The sequence below is a fragment of the Phyllostomus hastatus genome, unplaced genomic scaffold (genome assembly GCF_019186645.2).
Source record: "Phyllostomus hastatus isolate PE091 unplaced genomic scaffold, TTU_PhHast_1.1 phas_contig_308, whole genome shotgun sequence".
NCBI classification, from domain to species: domain Eukaryota; kingdom Metazoa; phylum Chordata; class Mammalia; order Chiroptera; family Phyllostomidae; genus Phyllostomus; species Phyllostomus hastatus.
In genome coordinates, this window is record NW_025333848.1 from 723,755 (window position 1) to 745,775 (window position 22,021).

Here is a 22,021-nt window from a genome sequence, read left to right on the forward strand (position 1 = left end):
TTTTTAATTTACTGGGTAAAAGTGAGTGGTGTGTGATTAAAACAATTTCCTTAAAATACTTTTGAGTATACATTCCTATCCAAAGGAGATGTGTGCCCATTCCTGTCTAAACATATGAAAGCACAAACAATATGATTGAATCTAAGAAACTATACCTTTTGAACCTTGCTTTCCTATTATGGAAGTGCTAAAAATAATTTCTGCTTCCTCATTACTTTATACAAAAATATAAAGTATAAATTTGATCATTATTCATTATTATATCATCTGTTTAAGCTATATCATTGGCTTTTTAAAATATAACTTTTTTCTGAAAAGCAATGTCGTTTATGCATTATGATTTTTTTAGAATGTGTCTGGCACATAGTGCCGAAACATTGAATGGAATGATAGCATTTTTTAAAAGACAAATGGCCAGTGAGTTAATAGTTTAACATTTTCTACCCACAGTTTTACCATATAACCTGCTTTTTCTGATGCATGGTTACCATGAATTGGGCTCCAATTCAAGTAAGTGAGTGGAATTGAAGGATAGGTTAGGCAGTATTATTGATCCTCTGCTGGGTGGGGTCATATAACCTTTCCCTGAGTCAATTTCCCTATGTGTCTTTTGTCAGATTATCATAGTATCTCTGAGAGCAAGCTTCCCGTGATAATAAAATGCTTATCTGTTTGTCTTTAGTCTGGATATATTGTATTTTATGTTCCAGGAGACTGAATATCAGAGCGGAAGTAAATAGCAACATTTTAGTTGTCTATACTTCCCCCCTTTCCTCTGAAGATAGTTTATCCCATACTACCTGTATTTGTTCCTCTAAATGTGTCCTTTGTGAAAATAATTCACTATTCTAGATCACTCATAGTGACATAATAGCGGTGAACACATAATAGTACTTGCTTTGTGCCAGGTGTGAAGTCTTATATACTCTAACTCGTTTGCCCCTTATAACTACTCAATGAAGTAGGTAACCATTTTTATAGGTTTTTGTAAAACATTTTTTTAAATATATTTTTAAAGATTTTATTTATTTATTTATTTTTTAGGGAGGGGAAGGGAGGGAGAAAGAGAGAGAGAGAAACACCAATGTGTGGTTGCCTCTCACATGGCCCCCAATGGGGATGTGGCCCACAACCCAGGCATGTGCCCTGACTGGGAATTGAACCTGTGATGTTTTGGTTAGCAGCCCCCGCTCAATCCACTGAGCTACACCAGCCAGGGCTTGTAAAATATTTTTATAGTTAACTTTTGTAGCTGAGTAAATTAAGATACAGAGAAATTACTTCAGAAGATCACATAGGTTATGTGAAACTTGACATCTGATCCAGTCCAGAAGTTTTATTCTAGGTTCCCTGAAGGAAATCAGAAAAAGCAGACCGGAAAGACTGGGAAAGGAGCGCAGCGAAGAATTTACTGGCTAAGGTGACTGAGAAGGGAGATGTGGCCTGCAAGAAGGCAAACTGGTTAGGGCATTATTTTATCATATCTGGGATCCCTGGCAGTAATAAATGACAGGATATTTAGAAATGAATTTTCCATACGAAATAGCAAGTCCTCTGCTGCCTTTAGTTTTTTATTCTTTATGATCTAGAAATATTTGTTAACGGAGCAGTAATGTAGATGAACATATTCGTATTCTTTGCCCCCTGGTATTTTTGTATAGTTTGAGAACTGCAAAATGCTCTTAAATATATAATCTCATTTTTAATCTCACAGCAACCTTGGAATAATATAGTCATATCTTCTCAAGGCTCTGAGGAAGTTAAGTAACTGATTTGCCCAAGGCTTCTGGTTTCTAAGCTGTCTGTACCACCCTACCCTGCCTTTATCTTTAAAACTTGTATCTTGAAAGCTCTGACAATATATAATGTGGTTTTAAAAAAATGCCTCTCGATATACAGAGGCATTGTTTTTACTCGCTACACGGAAAAGGACCTGAGGGGTATTAATGATCTTTGTCACCAAATCTTTGCCTCCCGGATTCCAGGCGGAGGCCGTCAGAATGGTGCGCGGGAGGCAGAAGCGTGGACACTGCGTCCAAGAGGCTTGGTGAGCTCGCGCCAGGGCTCGCAGTGCGGATTGCTGCGGTCGGAGAAGGGAATGCGAAGACCGGGAGAGTGTGCAACGGAAGGAATTAATCTCGCGGTTTCGAGTCGGGAACGAACCTCGCTCCCTCAGCCGTTCCCCTTCCTCAGTGAAGACGGTTTGGGGGCGGGTGGGGAAAGCGCGTCCTCGACCCGCTCTCGCGCTCCCGTTTCCCTCTCAGCGCGCGCGCTCCATCGCCAGTCTGCAATCCGAGAGGCCGGCGATGGCCTCCGGTGGGGGCCGGGAGCCTGGACGGCAAGTCTCAGCACAGGTGTGAGACCCGCGGGCCGGATTCAGTCCGCTGCTCCGGCCCTTCGTCCTGCCGGCCGCCTCCCCCTGCCCGCCGCGCAGCCGCGTCTGGAGGGCGGAGCCGGGGGGCGCGCGCGCGCGGGGTCTCTGCACGCGGCTCCTCGGTCTGGGGCAGCGCAGGGCAGCCTCCGCGGGCGTCGTGCGCTGTGTGAGCGGGGGCGCGCGCGCGCGCGCGTACGCCGGGCGAGTGAGGGAGCGAGGAGTGGCTGGGCGTGAGTGTGTGAGTGTATGTGGGAACGAGTGTGTGTGAGAACGAATGTGTGTGTGAGTTGGGGTGAGGGCGACCCAGGGCGACTGCGAGACAGTGAGAAAGTGGGCGAGTGTGCGAGGGCCCTGGCCTGGCTGCGGGAGCCGCGGTTGCGGAGAAAAGAGGCGGCTCCCGGCATCCCGACCCCATCCCCCTTCTCGGACCTTCAGCCCCCTCGGCAGCCCGCGTTTCCCTCCGAGGCCCCAACCCGGCTAGGTCGCCGAGATCGGGGGAGTGGCCGCCCGAGCCAGGTGAGCGGTCCCGGCGCTTCCTCCCCTCGTGCGCGGGATGAGGCGGAGGCGCGCCCCCCCATAACCCCCCCCCCGCCCCCCCGCCGTCCTTCCCTCTGTGGGCAAGTTGTGCGGAAAGGACTCGGGGACGAGTGGGGGGCGGGGGCCGGGGGGCTCGGCCCATGGAGGGAACCAGGCTGTGCGCGCCCTCCCAGGGCCCGGGGTTGGTGAAGGCCGGGGGTCGCTTCAGAGCCTGAGACAGTGGGGCGCGAAGCAGAACCTGGGGTTGGGTGTGCTGGGAGGGGGTCCGTGATGCCGTGTGTGCGTGTGACTGGGACGATCGCGCTGGGGAGACAGCGACCTCGGGCGTGAAGTACGGTTTCCCTGTCGTGAGGGGGTGTGGTAACTCTGGGAATGCGCTGTGCTAACCTGTCCCCCCGTGTGGTCGGTAATCTCTGCTGCCCCTGCTCCCGTCTGACAAATTCCTGTGGTGTGACCGAAGGAGGAGGATGTGGTGTTCCTCCTGCAGTCCTGATGTTTTTAATTCCATGTTTTCTCCCTTCCGTGTAAATTTTAGAGAGTGTGACAGTCATTCCTCTTTTCCTTTGATGGCCCTCTGAATAAGAATGGGGTCAAAATAATTGCTTGTTGTGGTTGATTTTTTTTTAAGCATATGCAGTCCTTATCTCCCCTTGCTCCCCCTTAAAAAATCTAAATTAGGGGATAATTTCAGATTTAGATTCCTTTGCCTGACAGCAGATTTGTAATCCCAGTATTTTATCCCATTTGTATTTATGAATAGGGACGGGGCATTAATCATATTCTATGGTTAGTATCGTATACTAACCGTGTTGAAAGTAACTTCGACGTAAATTCATTCAGTGTGTTGTTATTTTCCCATTAATTACGAAATTGTTCCCATATCTTTGTGGAGTTGGGTTAAACTCTAAATCTGTATGGAAAGTATATGGGCATCTTAGTAATGAAGACATTCCTTTCTTGTGGGCTCGACATGTTTATTATATTTATGGATATTTATTATTTTAATGGATGTAACCGTTAAAATTTAAATGTTATTTAATCTCATTTTAATTCTTTCACAACACTGGGTAGTTGAAAGGTCTTTTTTTTTTCGCCCTTTTTTTTAAAAGAACAGTTCATTGTCAAAATAAAGATATGCCAAGATACTCACTTGGAATAAAACACTCTCTGAAATTCCAGCCATGGAAATTTAAGATTTATTTCCCAACTTTTAGAATGAAAACATCTAATTAAAAAATGAACAGTCTCGGTTACTCTATGTTATTTGGTTAGTGTATCAAAGGGGAGGATGCCTATTTTGTTTTGAGATAATCTTTTTTTATTGCTTTCTGTCTTGGTTAGTCCTATTTAGTCTGGCAACGTGGCTGTTGATGTTTTTATCTTTTTCTGTCTCCCTTTTTCTCTCTCTTGTCTTCTCTTACCCCCACCAGGTGCTGGAGTCTGCTTGTCAGGGAGGGGGGCAGTCTGTGATTCTGAGAACAGAGAGCCAAGAAGGGGAACAGCAAATTCAGTCACATACCATCCTCCACTCAGCCAAGAGCCACTTTTTCTTCCCGCCTTCCCCCCTGCAGGGGGTAAGGAGCTGCATATCTATCTAACCTGTAGACTTTGGACTACCAGCTAGAATTCCACTTATCTTAGTTTCTGTGGGGATAGCTTTTAAAAATTTTCTCATGTTTTCTTAGAGTCCCGATTGATAGCATCTAGGGGTGTAGGGGAGGGTGAAATCAAGACTATCCTTTTTTTTCCTTTTCCCTTCTCATTCAGTTCCTTTTTCCTCTCCAGAGGGAAATTACCAGCAACATCTTACGGTAAATCCTCTTATCCCTTCTCAGCAATATTGTGAAGAAACACACTAAAGTGGACATTCTTTTTTCCTCTGACCAATGAACACCAGCCAAGCTTCAGGCATTAGTTTGTTGGGGCACAGGATGAACCAAATCGTTTAAAGTATCTCCCAATTCTTCCTTTGCCCAATTTGTTTCCACCTGGAATTTGCTACTGGGGTAAGTCACTAGACTGATTTTTCAAAACTTCTCCCTCCCTGTGAGCTGAAAGACTGAGCACCATGAACCCTGGAAGGGATTGGGGAAAGGGACCCACCAGAGTGAGTTGTTCTACACTTTGGGAAATAGCTTTTATTATCTTGCCTCGGGGAGCAGGCATTAGAGGCCTAAACTGAGTGAAAATGGGTGGAGGAAGAACTTCTATACCCACGAACAACATGTGAAGAGTGAGAGAAAACCAAACATAAAGTAAGGAGGGTGAGTTTTATTGTATGTTGCTTGCTGACAACTGTTTTGGGGGGATACTTGAGTGATAGGATTTGTAGAGAGCTTACGTCAGGTTAATTTAAAAAGTATTCTCTGCAAGTGGTATTAAGTTATAAGCATATGGGAAAATGGCCTTTAGAAGTTGTGATACTTATTTTAAAATTTGTGGTAGTAGACTGGTAGGAGCAATGAAAAAAAGTATTATTTTTAAATGTGAGCTTTACTGGCATGTGCAGTTGTTTTAACAGAGGTTGAATAGGGGAGATTAGGTACAGATGTTGGGGAAATTGTCTTTCATTACTTGGGAATTGTCCTGCTTGTCATATTAAGGGTTGTTAAGAAATAATATACTACCTCCAAAAATATCTGTACATAATGTATTTTAGATTCATGTGCCATATGTATCTGTGTTCATGTTAAGTTTGCAAAAAAAAGGATTGGCTTTGGCTTCATAGTAACTAATGCTATGGTGTTATTTTCAGTGTTTTCTTTTCCATTTTTTTTTTCCCTTTTAAAATTGGCTTGGAGGACAAAAGCCACAGAGCTCTCCAGCTCTACTCCCTTAGATTCTGGGTCTGCATGGAGCCCATCTGCTTATATCTTTTTTTCCTCTTATTGAAACTGGTCCCCTCCCTTCCCAACTTTAATTGTTGACAAAGCCAATTATTTCAGGATCAGTTGTGTAATGATGATGGAAAGTAGCATTAGGCTTGGGTGGTTTTGTTTTGAGAAATACCAATTTTTGGCAGCTGTGTTTAGATAGTATGGGGTACACATTTGCTTGGTATTTGATATTGAAAATACCTCTGTTTTTTTGATACCCCTTTATGATTCAGTATAGCATACTCCTTTAAAATAACTCCTAACCTTTGACTTTTGTCTGTCATATGGGGTTTTGTGTTGCCCACTGTGGATAACAGCAGAGAAGAAAACAGGGATCCTGTCTATGGAGCTTACAGTTCATTGATCTCTGTACTTCCATGTGTCATTCAGTTCTCCCAGCAATGTCTGGAGGAGTCTACTCTGTGCTTATATAAAACGTGTACCAATTTGTGAATTAGCAAAACAAATTTGTATGAACATTGATATGCTCCATTTTTACTACCTTTCTTTTGAAAATGGCAACTATTACCAAGTTGTGACAAAAAAAAATTCAAACCTACCCCTTACTTAAATGGTTTAATCTGTTCAGTTCCTTATGTATTCCATTTTTCTCCCTTTCCCCTTCCCATACTAGCTCTTGACTTCATGTTCTTGGCAATAAGCTTTCCAGAATAGAAAATGAATTTGTTTTATAAGATGAGACCAGTTCTCTGTCACTGTTCTGCTGTTCCATGCTTGATAGCATTTTGAACTTTGATACATACACCTTGAAAATTCATGCAGGTTTGCCCAAATAGTGATTTTTGGAATTTCCTGATGCTTTGGAATAATGTTATAGCCATATCTATAAAGCCTTCAGTTTGAGTATATTAATAGCTTTTGAACTCCTTTGTCAAAGAAATGTCCAAATGTTCAAAGAAAATTTGGCCCAACATCTAACACGCCAAATGTAATGAACTTGGAGCTATACTGTGTGTTGTGTCTCAGGGACAATTTTCAAATCTTGTGCTGTGTTCCAGAGATACTTTGATATAACATTTCTTTGTTAAGTGAAATCATTAGAAAGTTTATTTGCATTCCAGAGAAAACTTTTAAAAAAAATTTAATAGGTCTTATATACCACAGACTATTTTGGGAATTTCAGTAACTAAGCTACAGGTAATTTAACATTTTTCTCACCCTTTACTTGAAAATGTGTAAAAATTTGCTTGTTAATTTGCTCATGACATTTTTATTCCCTTTTCCAATTTTCCTTTTATTATAGTAAAATACACACAAGATAAAATTTACCATCCTAATCATTTTTAAGCACACAACACAGGTTAACCATCACACCATTTGGTGATGGTGTGTAACCATCACCAAATCCATCTCTGGAAGTCTTTCATCTTGTAAAACTGAAACTATAACCCCAAAACATTAACTTCCCATTCCCTCAACACCCCCAGCCCTTGGCAACCGCCATTCTACTTTTTGTCTTTGACCTTGACTACTTTAGATATCAGAGCTCAATGTCTTCAGGGTTCATCATGTTGTAGCATGTATCAGGATTTAATTTATTTTTTAAAAAAGATTTTATTTATTTTTATAGAGAGGAAGAGGGAGAAAGAAAGAGAAACATCAATTTGTGGTTGCCTCTCATGTGCCCCCTACTGGGGACCTGGCCCACAACCCAGGCATATGTGCCCTGCCTGGGAATCAAACTGGCAACCCTTTGGTTTGTAGGCCAGTGCTCGATCCACTGAGCCACACCAGAATTTAATTTCTTTTTAAGGCATAGTAATTGTATACTGCATTTTGCCTCTTTATTCATCTGATGATGGACACTTGGGTTGCTTCCCATTTTCAGCTGTTGTGAATAATGCTGTCATGGACGTGTGTGTACACATACCTCTTTGAGACTCTGCCTTCAGTTCTTTTGGTTATATATCTAAAAGTAGACTTGCTGGGTCATATGGTAATTCCATTTTTAATTTTTTGAGAAACAACCATACTGTTTTCTGTAGCCAGCTGTACCATATTACTACATTCCCACTGACAGATTTCAAGGCTTCCAGTTTCTCTACATTCCTTCCCAACACTTATGTTTATTTTTAATAGTAGTCATCCTACTATTGTAAAGTAGTTTCATGGTTTTGATTTGCATTTTCCTCATTTTTAGTGATGTTGAGCATCTTTTCTTACTCATAACATTTTAACATCAAATCATTTTTAGCTCTTCGAGAGCTGGGACTATGTCTTTTGTTTACCATGGTATTTTTAGGTAGAGTGCATTGTAGGCACTCACATTAATTGAATGTATTATTAATTTAATGCTTAGTTTTCTGTGCTTACAACTACTTTTTGACTTTGATCATTTTATTTTTTGGTGGGGGAAGTATACAGAAACACTTTAGGGATGTTGCGAAAAAGTATATAAAACTAGCCCTGACTGGCATAGCTCAGTGGATTGAGTGCGGACTGTGAACCAAAGGGTCACAGGTTCGATTCCCAGTCAGGGCACATACCTGGGTTGTGGGCTAGGTCCCCAGTGGGGGCCATGTGAGAGGCAACCACACATTGATGTTTCTCTCTGTTTCTCCTTCCCTTCCTCTCTCTAAGAAAAATAAATAAAATCTAAAATATATATGTATATATAAAAGTAAAATGATCAAATGTAAAACGATTCTGTTAGTGTAAAAAGAAAAGTCCCATTTGTAAACATACCATTGCTTGCTGACATACACAAACCTTGATGTCAAGGGAATAATTTTAGCTCTTGAGCAAGGTATGATAGAGTATGTTTTTGCAGGTAAAGTTCAGTGGCTTATAATAAAGAATCCCTAAATATCACTGACATAAACAGGATAGCAGTTAATTTCTTTCTTATGTAAAAGAGGAAGTAGGCAGTCAAGGCCATGACACTGCACAGTTGTTAGGAATTCAGGTTCTAACAAGTGATTGTGCTTTTCCTAGAGTTGACTCCTGTCCTCATAGTCCACATGGTTAGAGCTCTAGCCATAATATCCACATTCCAGGTTCTGGTTGTTTTTTGTTTTTAAATTGGTTGTTTCCTTCTTTTGGTTGTGTGAGGAGGTGAAATGTATCTACCCTGCGCCTCCACGTTATTTTATAATAAGTGTCATCTTAGCTAAAGGATGTGACTATTTAGGAAGTACCTAGTTTCAGAGGGACATTAAATATTATTAGTGGGTAATGGGGTAAGTGGACTCACCCTATTGGGTGTTTCTGAGACTCTTCTGAGCTTTTCATTGTATCATTTACTTATATTCTGTACCTTTAATATCTACAAAAATCAGCCCTGGCCAGTGTGGCTCTGTTGGTTGGAGCATCATCCTGTAGACTGAAAGATCATGGGTTCAGTTCCTAGTCATGGCACATATGCAGGTTGTGTGTTCAATCTCTGGTTGGGGTGCATATGAAAAAGCAACCAGTCTGTGTTTCTCTTTCAAGTTGATGTTTCTGTCTCTCCCCCTGCCTCTGTCTCTAGAGGCAATGAGAAAATGTCCTTGAATGAGAATTAAAAAAAAAATACCTACAAAAATCACCCTCTTCCCCAAGTAGGGTGTTTTTCCCATTCTCCATCTTTCTTCTTAATGCTTTTGTCTCTCTACCACTTATTCCCATTTTCATCATTTCTAAGAGCAATTTAGTTCTACTTCTGATGGACTTTGGATAGAGTAAAGGAAAGGAAAGAGGGTAAAATTATTTCTATGTCTATATCTATGTATTATAGGTATACATATATAGATACAGGTATGGATATCACAAATTGTGTCTTATTTCATTTGGGGTAAATTGAAAAGAATTGGAGAATTCATTGAGAGTAATATCTTTGGTTAAAACCTGAGTCATCACAAAGTTGGCATTAAAAGGTACAATTTTATTACATCACATGGTACGTACACACACACACACACACAGAAGGAGAGGGAGATTAGTTTTAAGGAATTGGTAATTGGCTCCTGTGATTGTGGTACTGGCAAAATCATAACCTGTGGGGCTGGGCAGTGGGCTGGAAACTCAGGATTTCTGTCTTATATTCTTGATGCAGAGTTTCTCTGGAAATCTGTTTTACTCTTTAGTCCTTCAATTGATTGGATAAGGCCTATCCATATTATATAAGGTAATTTCCTTTACTTTAAGTCAACGGATTGTATGCCAGTACCAGCCTGTTTTGATTGCTATGGCCTTGTAGTATAGTTTGATATTAGGTATTGTGATTCCTCCAACTTTGTTCTTCTTTCTCAGGATTGATTTTGTTGTGCAGGACCATTTGTGGTTCCATATAAATTTTTGAAATATTTGTTCTAGTTCTGTGAAATACATCATTGGAATCCTGATGGGCATTGCATTGAATCTATAGATTGCTTTGGGTAGTATGGACACTATAATGATGTTAATTTTTCCTATCCATGGAATCACAGTATGTGCTTCCACTTACTTGTATATTCTTCAATTTCTTCAGTGTCTTGTGATTTTCTGTGTACAGGTCTTTCACATCCTTGGTTAGGTTTATTTCTAGGTATTCTTTTTGAAGCAATTGTGAATGGGATTGTTTTTCTAATTTCCCTTTCTGTTAGTTTGTTATTGGCATATAAAAACACAGCTGATTTCTGGGTAATAAACCCACATTTTTATAGTCAATATTTGACAAAGGAAGCAAGCACATACAATGGGCTAAAGATAGTTTATTCAATAAATGGTGTTGGGAATATTGGACAGATATGTGCAGAAAAATGAAACTAGCCCACCTTCTCACACCACACACAAAAATAAATTCAAAATGGATCAAAGACTTAAATGTTAGATCTGAAGCCATAAAAATCCTAGAAGAAAACATAAGCAGCAAAATCTTGGATATTGCTCATAGAATTTTTTTTATCAGATATATCTCCCCGGGCAAGGCAAACAAAAGAGAAAATAAACAGATGGGACTACATCAAACTAAAAAGTTTTTGCACAGCAAAGGAAAATGTCAACAAAATAAAAAGACAACCCATAGAATAGGAGAACATATTCGCCGGTACATCTGATAAGGGGTTAATATCCAAAATTTATAAAGTATTTACAAAACTCAGCACCCAAAAAAACAAAAACCCAATTAAAAATAGGCAAAGAACCTGAATGGACTCTTTTTCCAAAGAGGACATACAGATGGTCAATAGATATATGAAAAGATGCTCAATGCCATTAATCATCAGAGAAATGCAAATTAAAAATACAATGACATAACATGTCCCACTTGTTAGACTGGCTATCATCACTGAATCAACAGATGACAAGTGCTGGCGAGGATGTGGAGAATAGGGAACTCTTTTGTACTGTTGGAGGTAATGCAGACTGGTGCACCACTGTGGAAAGCAGTGTGGAGATAACTCAGAAAATTAAAAGTGGATCTGCCTTTTCATCCAGGGATCCCACTTCTAGGAATATATCCAAAGGAACCCACAACACTAATTCAAAAGAACATAAGCACCACTATGTTCATTGTAGCATTATTTACAATTGCCAAGATATGGAAGTAGCACAAATATCCATCAATAGATGAGTGAATAAAACAACTATGGGACATTTACATAATGGAATTCTACTTAGCAGTAAAAAAGAAGAGAATTTTACCCTTTGCAACAGTATGGATGGACCTGAAGAACATTATGCTAAGTGAAATAAGCCAGTCAGGGAAAGACAGATACCATGTGATTTTGCTCATGTGGAATCTAATGAACAAACTCAACTAACAAGCAAAACAGAGACAGAGTCATAGATGCAGAGCTGATGACAACTAGTGGGGGAGTAGTTAGGGGGTAGAGGGATGGAGTAAAAAAGAAAAAGGACTCATGGATATGGACAATAGTGTGGTGATTGCCGGGGGGCGGGGGACATAAGAGGACTAAATGGTAATGGGAAAAAATACAATAAAGTTTAAACCTAACAACAAAGTCAGCTGATTATAGACGTTAATTACATTTACAGTATAAAATACCTTGACAGCATCGTGTAGATTAGTGTTTGACCAAACAATTGGGCACCATTGTGTGGTTGGAGAGAGACATTTAGTAGATTCATGATATATTCAGTATTTAATGGTAATAGCTGAAACCTGGCTGAGGATGACATTTCTAGAGAAAGGACAAAAGAGGTTAAAAATGAAGGTTATATATAGGAGAGTTATTAGGAAAAAAGAATCCCAGAAAAGGAGACTATGAAAGAGTGCTTATAACTCAAAATATACATGTTCGTTATTTTTATCTACAAACCTGATCCAATTTCACATCCAAGACAGAATGATGTCATTGAAAGCACATGTGTAGAAATTGCCAAATGGAGTAAATTTTAGTTTGTATATTAGTATTCATTTATTTCTCCTAATTTTATTGTTTTAGTCTTTTGATTCTGGGTTCATATGCTATGTCTTATCTAGAATAAAGAATTTTTCTAGTAGTAAGAGGTGCCTTAGTGTTTTCATGGTAGATTGTGATTTGCATTTTTTCCTACCAAGATAATTACCATTTGGGAAGGGGTCTCACAAGAAAAATGAGTGAATTGCTTTATTTATGATTCCCATTTAATTAGCTTTGCCTAGGCTATTTGAAGATAACAGTGAATTTTTATTTATTCATTTTTAATTTTTATTTTTAAAAAGATTTTTAAATTTATTTTTACAAGAGATGGGAGAGGGAGAGAAACATTAACTGGTTGCTTCTTGCATGCCCACAGCTGGGTACTTGGCCTGCAGCCGAGGCATGTGCTCTGACCAGCAATTGAACTGGCAACCTTTTGGTTCACAGGCCGGCACCCAGTCCCCTGAGCCACATCAGCCAGGGTGACAGTGATTTTTAAAAAAATGCTGTGCCTATCCAGAAGTTTTCATGGGAAAAGTATCTCTAATATAAAAGCAAATTCTTCCTGAATTTCTTTTTATTTCACAACTACTTTATCAGTTAATCAATAGCATTTATTTGATATCTGATATTTACATGTATGTTTTTCTTGATACTCTGGGGGAAATAAAGAAATAGAGGATAGAAATTAGTTGATCTGAATATTCTAAGAGGAGAGATATTTTTGTGTATATATAGACAGCATTTGCAATTGCTGTATTTATTTTACACAGTTGAGAGTAAACTGTTTTCTCACAGATACTTTATTAGGTAACCAAACTAGCCTTTTTAAATGTCAGAGGGGAAAGAACACTTTATTTTACAGACTCTTTTCTGTATTTTAAAATCGAATATAAAATTTGAACTTTAAGACTTGGGACTATCTTTTTTTGTGTGTGTACTTTTGGGCTTCAGGACTGTGTAAATTTACTTTATGCTTTTGACTTCTTATGGACTTTTTTGTTTTTTCTCTCTTCTTGATATTAATGGGTGGGGAAAATGGAAAAATAGATGTTTTTAAATAATGGAGGAGGAGGCCATCAGAGGGGGTGTCAACATGCTGGTCCCTTTCTGGCCCACAGGAAGGCATTGGTAGGTAGGCCACAGGTTGGGGTGGGGATGGTGATGGGGGTGATGAGCCTTTGGGGGTGGAGAGTCTTCACCTGACCATTTCCTGGGTATGGTTAGATGTGAATCTCAGTGGAGCAGCCTTAAAAAGTCAAGTAGCTTCTGTAGCAGCAGCTGTGGGACCTGAGGATGGCCAGCCACTCATTCTGGGGAAATAGGAGTGGGCCATTGGGCAGAGGGGAGGTTGTGTCTTTTTATTCCCTGGCCATAAGCTGGTCTCTGGAGATCACTAAAATTATAGTGGGTAAGACATCTGGGTAGGTGTCACCTGACGATGCCAGCACCAATGGCACCTTAATTACAAGTTGAAGGTTGTTAAGAAGTTGATGTGCCCTTTATAAACTGGGGATGTCATCTACTGGGGTTACAGGAATAATGAGTTGGAACACAGTATGGCACACCTCTGTAAATATTTGCATGAAAAGCAAGGTATAACACAGGAATCTTTTGAAGCTGTTAAAGAAAATGTATTCCATATGACCAAAAATACCTCAGTTCCAGGTGAGGTGATGATTCTGCTGTTGCTTGCCGCTTGGCAGTCTTTGAGAAACCACAGCCATTGACACTGATGTTGGACCTCTTCAACACAGCCTCTCCCTCTTTCATAGTCATCTTTTGTAGGGCAAGAGCATTTTTCAGTTCCACATTCGGGTGCAGACATCCCTTCTAGAAGGATGTGGTCCAGTTGTGGCAAATGATATCTTTAGTTTTGCTTCAGCTCTCCCAGAGAGGGAACGTTATGTTCTTTGATAGAATCCTGGTATTAGGAGAATTTGAGCCCATTAAAAAGAAAATAAAAAGAGTTGGGGAGCCTAATCTGAGCCAGCAGTTGTTTGTTGCATGCCAGTATAGAAACACTTAAAATTTATGATGCTATGAAGCCAGACAAGATGAGATGCTCTTGTGCTTCATCTGTATGGAGTTGCTGCAGAACTGTGTGAGATTGCAGTCCTGGAATGCATTTTGTTGTCTGACTATAAAATCACCGAAAATACCATGTTGCAGCCTGGGCATTTTTTGAGAGATGACACATTGGTATTGGAAGAATATTCTTCCTTTCTAGTTGCTTGTGGCTGTAATATCTCATTCTGATTTCTCTTGGGGCCACAACTGCTGTTTACACAATGAAATTCAGTCATATTGGTGAACAGACAGTGTTCAAGAACTAAATGTCAGGGGAGGCACAGAGGTGGCTTTGGAGTTTTAGAGGTCAAGGACAAGGTGTTTCAAAAACTATCCAACATAAACACATGAGGGCATTTTTACAGTTAGCCTCTCAAGTGAAACTGGGATCTATATATTAGGTACTCTGGTTTGACTTTTCTTTCGTGGAGCCTTTCCTTGTGAGTGAGATCCTTCCCAGTGGCCTGGGAGGCTCTGTAAGGCCACATCCTATCTTCTAGTGTGTAAGTTGAGCTATTACCATATCTTACCTATGGTTCAAGTGTGTTCTTGATTATAGCTGTGGAACAATGGCACAGAGAGCCAGAAGGCTTTAGGCATGAGGCATCCCCTTCGCGGGTTACGTGAGTCTTAGCCTGATGCTTCACAATGGCTGAGAGCTCAACCCTTCCTTGCTTCTCCACAGCCACAAGCCCCTCTCTCCTGCGTATGTCCCACATTATTTTATTCCTTCCCTGCTTTCCAGTGAGTGGTATCTTTGAGGTCATGGGGCAGACATGGCAGGCCAAGGTTTTTGTGTATGTATAGTACATCTGTCTTATGTTGTGCATCTGTGGAGCAGGCCCTTCTGACTGAGATTCTGAAGAGCACATGAATGGTGCATGAAGCACCAGTTCTAGCTGCTGGTATGCTGGAAGCCATCTGTCTATATGGTCATTGCTTCCTCTCCTCCTTGCCCTTATTCTGTCCTTCTCTGTTAGGTTTGCCATGTCATCTGGAATAATAGTAGAAATTTTATTTTTGAAAAAAAAAAGTTTTCTTCTGTTGAAATCACCTGTTACATTTTTTAGTAAAACTTACAACTTTTTATTTCTCAGGAAAATGATTTTCAACTGTTGTCTTGTTCATGATGTAAACTCAGAGAAGCAAAACGGTTTATAGAAGAATGTCCTTTTTTGCATGCTAGTAAACAAGCTGTGTTTATTTTTAAAAATTCTATTTAAAGAAAATAAAAACAGTAAGAGCATGCTGTTCTGATTGGAATAAACAAAGTTTAGTGAATGGACTGGAGTTTGTAGTTATGGGAGAGCTTTGGGAATATGTTATTGATGATTGCAGTCTCTGTTTTATATCAAGATGGGATTTGCATTTTGCCAGAGGGGATAAATCAGTAGGTAATCAGATTAAAGCATATCCTAGACTATGTAATATAGGGAATGTCATTGAAAGCATGTGATAAGTGACCTGCTGTAATTACAAAATTACAGTGCTAGCTTCTCCAGTGAAAAGTGGAGACATCCTATTTCAGGGCAGGTTATCGGTTTCCATATTTCTAATGGCATAAAAAATTTTAATTTGAACAAAAGGGGAAGCGTCATAATATTACCCCGTTAGCCTATTTGTATAGTTAGTATGTAATCATGGCATTTATTTGTGTGAAAACCAGAAATTAAGTAGATTTCTTGATTTGTATGTGTATTTTGTCTCTCATCTAGAAAAAGTATACATTCAGGAGGAAATAATCAGGAAAAGGAAGAATAAGAAGATCAAGATGTGTAGCTCTGTGGCTGCCAAATTGTGGTTTTTGACAGATCGTCGGATCAGGGAAGACTATCCCCAAAAAGAGATCTTACGAGCATTAAAGGCCAAGTGTTGTGAGGAGGAACTGGACTTTAGGGCTGTGGTGATGGATGAAGTGGTGCTGACAATTGAGCAAGGAAACTTGGGTAAGTCTGTACTAAGTAATTTTTTTGACTTTTACTTAGTATGTGGTGACTCTGCATGTTTCAGGAATAATTAGGACAGAGGCATCAATAATAGCCTTAGCATAGTAGCTAACCTTAAAATGTAGTATATTTTCTGAAAGAAATGAGAGCATTGGTATTTATTAAACTCCTTATTATTTAGGAAATAATTGGGAGGGGAATTAAAGATAATCTACTAGTTGTCTTCTGTTATTACGATCTTAGAGTTTTAAAATACTTTGTTATTTAAGGGGGTTCCTTTTAGTAAATGAATCAAAATTCATGTGATTCTTTTTTTTTTTTTAAGATTTTATTTATTTATTTATTTATTTTTAGAAAGAGGGGAAGGGAGGGAGAAAGAGAGGAGAAAAACATCAATTGGTTGCTTCTCGTACAACATGACCCACAACCCAGGCCTGTGCCTTGGTGGGGAATTGAACTAGTGACCTTTTAGTTGATAGGCCAGTTCTCAATCCACTGAGCCACACCAGCCAGGGCTATTTATTTGTTTTAGAGAGAAAGGATGGGAGGGAGGGAGAGAGTGAGAGAAACATCTAGTGATTTCCTCTGGTACATACCCCAGGTGGGGACTGAACCTGAAACCCAGGCATGTGCCTTGGCCAAGAATCGAATCAGCAACCATTCAGGTATTAGCTCTTTAAATATTTGGTGGATTTAACCAGTTAAGCTATTAGGTCTTCTGGACTTAATTCACTTGGCTAATTCTGGCTCTTTGGCACTTTTTCTTTATCACATCAGTAAATAAACCTATCCCCGAATAACAGTTATTTCATATAATTAAAACATTTTAATTTATTCTGGACATTTTTTCTTAAATATTCCCCTGGATGTTTGCTCTTATTTAATAATTTGAGAGACCTACTAGATATAAAGCATAGCACTAGGCACCCTAAGTTTATGTCTGTTTTTCTTTTATAAAATACTAATAGCTTTATATATTTTTAATTATATAAATGACACAAAAATACCAAATGTAAAGATTAAATCAAGTATCATCTGATATTTTTTTGCCATTCATATATTGATCACACATATACATATAGATTTATAACATGCATACTCTGTAAATGTTTTTCACATGTTAAGTGAATGTCATCTGTGTGCCAAGATTACTATACTAGGCACTGAGAGATGTAGAGTTTAGCAAAATATAATAGTCCATTGGTTCTTGTCTTTTTTAAGCCAAATGGAAGACCTGGACATTATGTAAAAGTTAAAGAAATATTTACACACAAGTGTTATAAAAGGAGAGTACAGTGTGATATGAGAGAGTACACCAATAAATCGCATTAGATGGGGAGGTCAGAGAAGGCCTCATCAAGGAAGTAACACTAAAACCTGAAGGATGAGTAGCTGTTATTCCAAAGATGGAGTGAGAGGAACGGTATATACAGTGCCCTTAAGTAGGATTCCTTTACCATAAATTCCTAGAGGAAGAATTACTGTTCATTGCTAAAGTATTCCAGAAAGGTAGTACTAACGTAGTACCCTTTTCACATAGTCTCTCCAGTGTGATTGCTTTCTCATTTTAGACAATTCAGGGTTAGGGTTAATTAGACAAGGAATGGCCAGGTTGAGCAGCTTTCTGCTTAATCTTTTGGGAATTTGGGACTGTCACTCCCAACCTAGTTGGATCGTGGGATACATAGTTGGGTATTTCCTTAAGTTAGAAAACAAGCTGTTCAATGTTAAAGGAAGAACATTTAGTATCTTCAGTTATCAGGGAGAAATATCTTTTCTCCTAGGAATTTATCTCCCTCCCCCCATTAAAGTAGTAGGTAGCTTTGATTATATTTAGTCTGAATGCTAGATCCATCTACATTTTCATTATTCTTCAGTGAGATACTTGAATGAAATTTTAGCTTCTCTGCCAGCACCAAGTGATTATACCTGTCTTATCAGAATGATTGCCTATCCCTTTCCAAAGTAGTTCAGGAAAGTGAAGAAATTGGATTAGTTGTGCCTCTAATGCTTTAAAGTTATTCACATTAAAGGTCAAATTGCTTTTGGAAATGGCTACAGTTTTATACCTGATGTTGAGTAGTATAAATTAGAACATAGCTTTATGAATAAAAGTTACTATGGTAAATTCTAGACAGTTGAAGTGAGGTAAACTTGACAACATGACATTCTTGCAGATGCAGGGTGGGGGAAAAGTAGGTTTACAGTTCATATAGAACATAATACAGTAATTAATTATAATACAAAAATAAACACTATTTTCTCGTACTCACAACTGTAAATCTACCATACTTTTGCCCCACCCTGTAAATAAGCAGGTCCTTATTTAAAAGTTGCATGTCAAAATAATTACCTGGGTTATGGTGTGTGATGAGATAGTGGTGAAGTGTTACAAGTGTCCCTGGTCTCTCTGCCCCCTGAATGCTGTTATCAAAGATAACCAAAATTGTCCCACAAAATGTTATTAAATTGTAAGGACTAAGTGTGCTGTAGATAATGTAGCTTGTTCATTTCTTGGCCTGTGGTACATTCTTCTTTAAGTATTTATTCCTTACCCCCCTAGTTTTTTTTGCTAACATTACATGGATTTCCATTTGAGAAATTCCCTCTTCTATGTCGCGCGGTCATGTGTATTGGTGTGTACTTGAAATGCTTCTACATTTGTGGAGTCTCCCTCCAGCCCCTTTTTCATAGAGGGAATACTTAAGAAATGTCTTTGAATGTCTGTGTTTTAGATTGTATTGGGCCCCAATCAATCCATATGTACAAAGTTATAGTATATAGTTGTAGGCCATTATCCAGATAATCTCCCAGGCTTCCCATCTAAGAAATAAGTAAATTAGCCCTGACTGACTGGTGTGGCTCCGTTGGTTGGGTGTTATTCTGCAGAGTGAAAGGATGCGGGTTGATTCTTGGTCAGGGTACACGCCTTGGTTGCAGGTTCAGTCCCTGGTCTGGGTGCTATGAGAGGCAACTGATTGATGTTTCCCTCTCTTTCTCCCTCCATTCCTCTGTCTCTAAAAAATAAATAAAGTCTTTTAAAAAAGAAATAAGTAAATTAAACAGTTGTTATTAAAATAAAAAATTTACAAAGGAAAATGTACAAAGCAAAACAACTAGGCTGAACACTGGTGAAAGTATGGTGTGGGTCACTTGAGCATGGTGTGCAGCCCCATCATGGTCAAGCTAGGGCAAGGCTGGAAGTTTCTCTTCAATTTGAGTAGTTTGATTTAAGAATAGAAGGAGAAAGTTTGGAATTTAATGATTTTGGTGTGATGACTTAATGAGACTGCAGGTTGTTTTTAGCTTCCTGAACTTCCGGAATTGCTCTCTTTGTGTGTGTGTGTGTTTTCTTGAGCCTGGTTTTATCAGCATTCTTTTTTTATTTAGGTCTGTGCACAATCCTCTATGTATACATAAATTTTTTTTCTTGTTCAAATTAGCTAGAGATATTTTAGTTGCTCACATATCATATACCCTGAACTAATACAGAGATACGTTTTTTTTTTTTTGCAAAGAGAGGGCAGAAATCAATTAGGACTCTTTGTCTTATTTCAGAACGGAGATGTCTAATAACCCATGGTACACGGCGGTGAAACTGGTAATTAAGTAATTACCTTTATTCACTTGGAACCATGGTCTTGTTGAGGCTAGAGCTTGGGGGAATCTGGTATGTGTTGCCATAGAAAACTTGAAAAGACGATGAGGGATTTGGAAGTAGGAGATGAGAATGACCTCCTGAAGGCACTGGGGAACTTAAAGCAAACGAATAAGGAGCTCAAACCTCCAAAATCTTTTTTCAAGGCAAGTAATGGAATTCTGGGGTTTTCAGGTATTTGGTACCATAGGTCCAACCTAACCATCAAGAGTATATTCCTGCTAAAAGGAGTCTTCCAGCTATTATACTGCTTAGGAAATTAGCAAAGCTAAGGATCTGGAGGGAAGTCATGTGACATAATGAAAAGAATTTGGGATTTAGAACTAGTTTGCTCTAGCTGTCCTGGCTAATCTCTTTTTTGTTTATTTATTTGTTTGTTTGATCTCTTTATTAAACCAGACCTTTTGCAGTTGGTCAGACTGGTTGTCTTGTTTTATTTAATTATGACTAAATTAAATCTTTTGGTAAGTTCTGTGACAAGAGGGAATGCATTTTTTTTTTAAATTTTCATTTTATTGATTATGCTATTACAGTTGTCCCAATTTTTTCTCCCCTTTATCCTCTGCCCCCCCCCCCGCCCCAGCCCTGCAACCCCTCCTCCCACCAGCATTCCCCTTAGCCCTCCTTAGTTCATGTCCATGGGTCATACATATAAGTTCTTTGGCTTCTCCATTTCCTATACCATTCTTAACTTCTCCCTGCCTATTTTGTACCTACCATTTATGCTTCTTATTCCCTGTACCTTTTCCCCCTTTCTCCTTGCTCCACTTTCCTGCTGATAACCCTCCACATGATCTCCTTTTCTGATTCTGTTCCTGTTCTAGTTGTTTTGTTTTGTTTTTAGGTTTGGTTGTTGATAGTTGTGAGTTTGTTTTCATTTTACTATTCATATTTTTTATCTTCTTTTTCTTAGATAAATTCCCTTTAACATTTTATATAATAAGGGCTTGATGATGATGAACTCTTTTAACTTGACCTTATCTGGGAAGCACTTTATCTGCCCTTCCATTCTAAATAATAGCTTTGCTGGATAGAGTAATCTTGGATGTAGGTCCTTGCCTTTCATGACTTTGAATACTTCTTTCTAGCTCCTTCTTGCCTATAAGTTTCTTTTGAGGAATCAACTGATGGTCTTATGGGAACTACTTTGTAGATAACTGTCTTCTTTTTCTCTTGCTGCTTTTAAGATTCTCTCCTTATCTTTAATCTTGCAAAATGTAATTATGATGTGCCTTGGTGTTCCTTGGAAGCTCTGTGGGACTCTGAGCTTCCTGGACTTCCTGGAAGTCTGTTTCCTTTGCCAGATTGGGAAAGTTCTTATTCATTATCTTTTCAAACAGTTTTCAATTTCTTGCTCTCCTCTTCCTCTGGCACCCCTATGATTCAGATGTTGGAACATTTAAAGTTGTCCCAGAGGTTACTAAGCCTTTCTTCATTTTTTGAATTCTTATTTCTTTATTCTGTTCCAGTTGGATATTTATTTATTCCTTCTGTTGCAAATTGTTGATTTGCGATCCAGTTTCCTTCCCTTCTCGGTTCCCTGTATATTTTTCTTTGTTTCACTTTGCATAGCCTTCACTTCTTCCTCTGTTTTATGTCCATAATCAATCATTTCCGTGAGTATCTTGATTACCAGTGTTTTGAACTCTGCACATGATAGGTTGGCTATGTCCTCATTGCTTAGTTCTTCAGAAGTTTTGATCTGTTCTTTCATTTGGGCCAAAATTCTTTGTCTTGGTGCACCTATTATGTTGTAAGGGTCAGAGCCTTAGGTATTTGCCAGGGCAGGGCAATCCACAGCTGTGTTGTGGTGCTGCATGTGGCGGGAGGGGTCAGAGAGAACAGAATGCTGTTTGCTGGGCTTCTGGCTGGCTTTCAGTCACTTCCTCCACTACCTACAAGCAAATTGGGCCCTTCTGGTGCTAATTCCCAAGTGGGTGGGTTTGTGTGCCTTCTAGGACCCTGTGGTTCTCTCTAATGAACCCTTCTGTGAGGCTCGTAGTTTCTCCCACTACCTCACCCCCCACAGGTGTTTACAGCCAGAGGTTTTGAGGCTTTAATTTCCTGGGCTGGAACCCTGGGTTGTGTGGTCTGCCTCTCCCCATTTGTTTTTCTGGCTTATCTGCATGTGAATGTGGGACCCCCAGTCCACCATCTGCTGTCTTGTCTTGCCTCTCCACCAAAGCTGCCCATCTTCGTCCCTCCTGCCAGTCTGA

General features: G+C 39.4%; 1 protein-coding gene across 9 annotated transcripts in view; it reads left to right on the forward strand.

The window, feature by feature from the left end:
* Positions 1-22,021, forward strand: part of RIMKLB (ribosomal modification protein rimK like family member B) — a 118,508-nt gene that overhangs the window by 74,935 nt on the left and 21,552 nt on the right. For 2 of the 9 annotated variants that reach the window (XM_045839649.1, XM_045839650.1), the window contains exon 2: positions 15,917-16,147. In XM_045839649.1, coding sequence (XP_045695605.1) covers positions 15,973-16,147 — 175 coding nt within the window. In that variant the 5' untranslated portion in view covers positions 15,917-15,972. The other 7 variants (XM_045839643.1, XM_045839646.1, XM_045839647.1 and 4 more) reach the window with 7 other exon arrangements.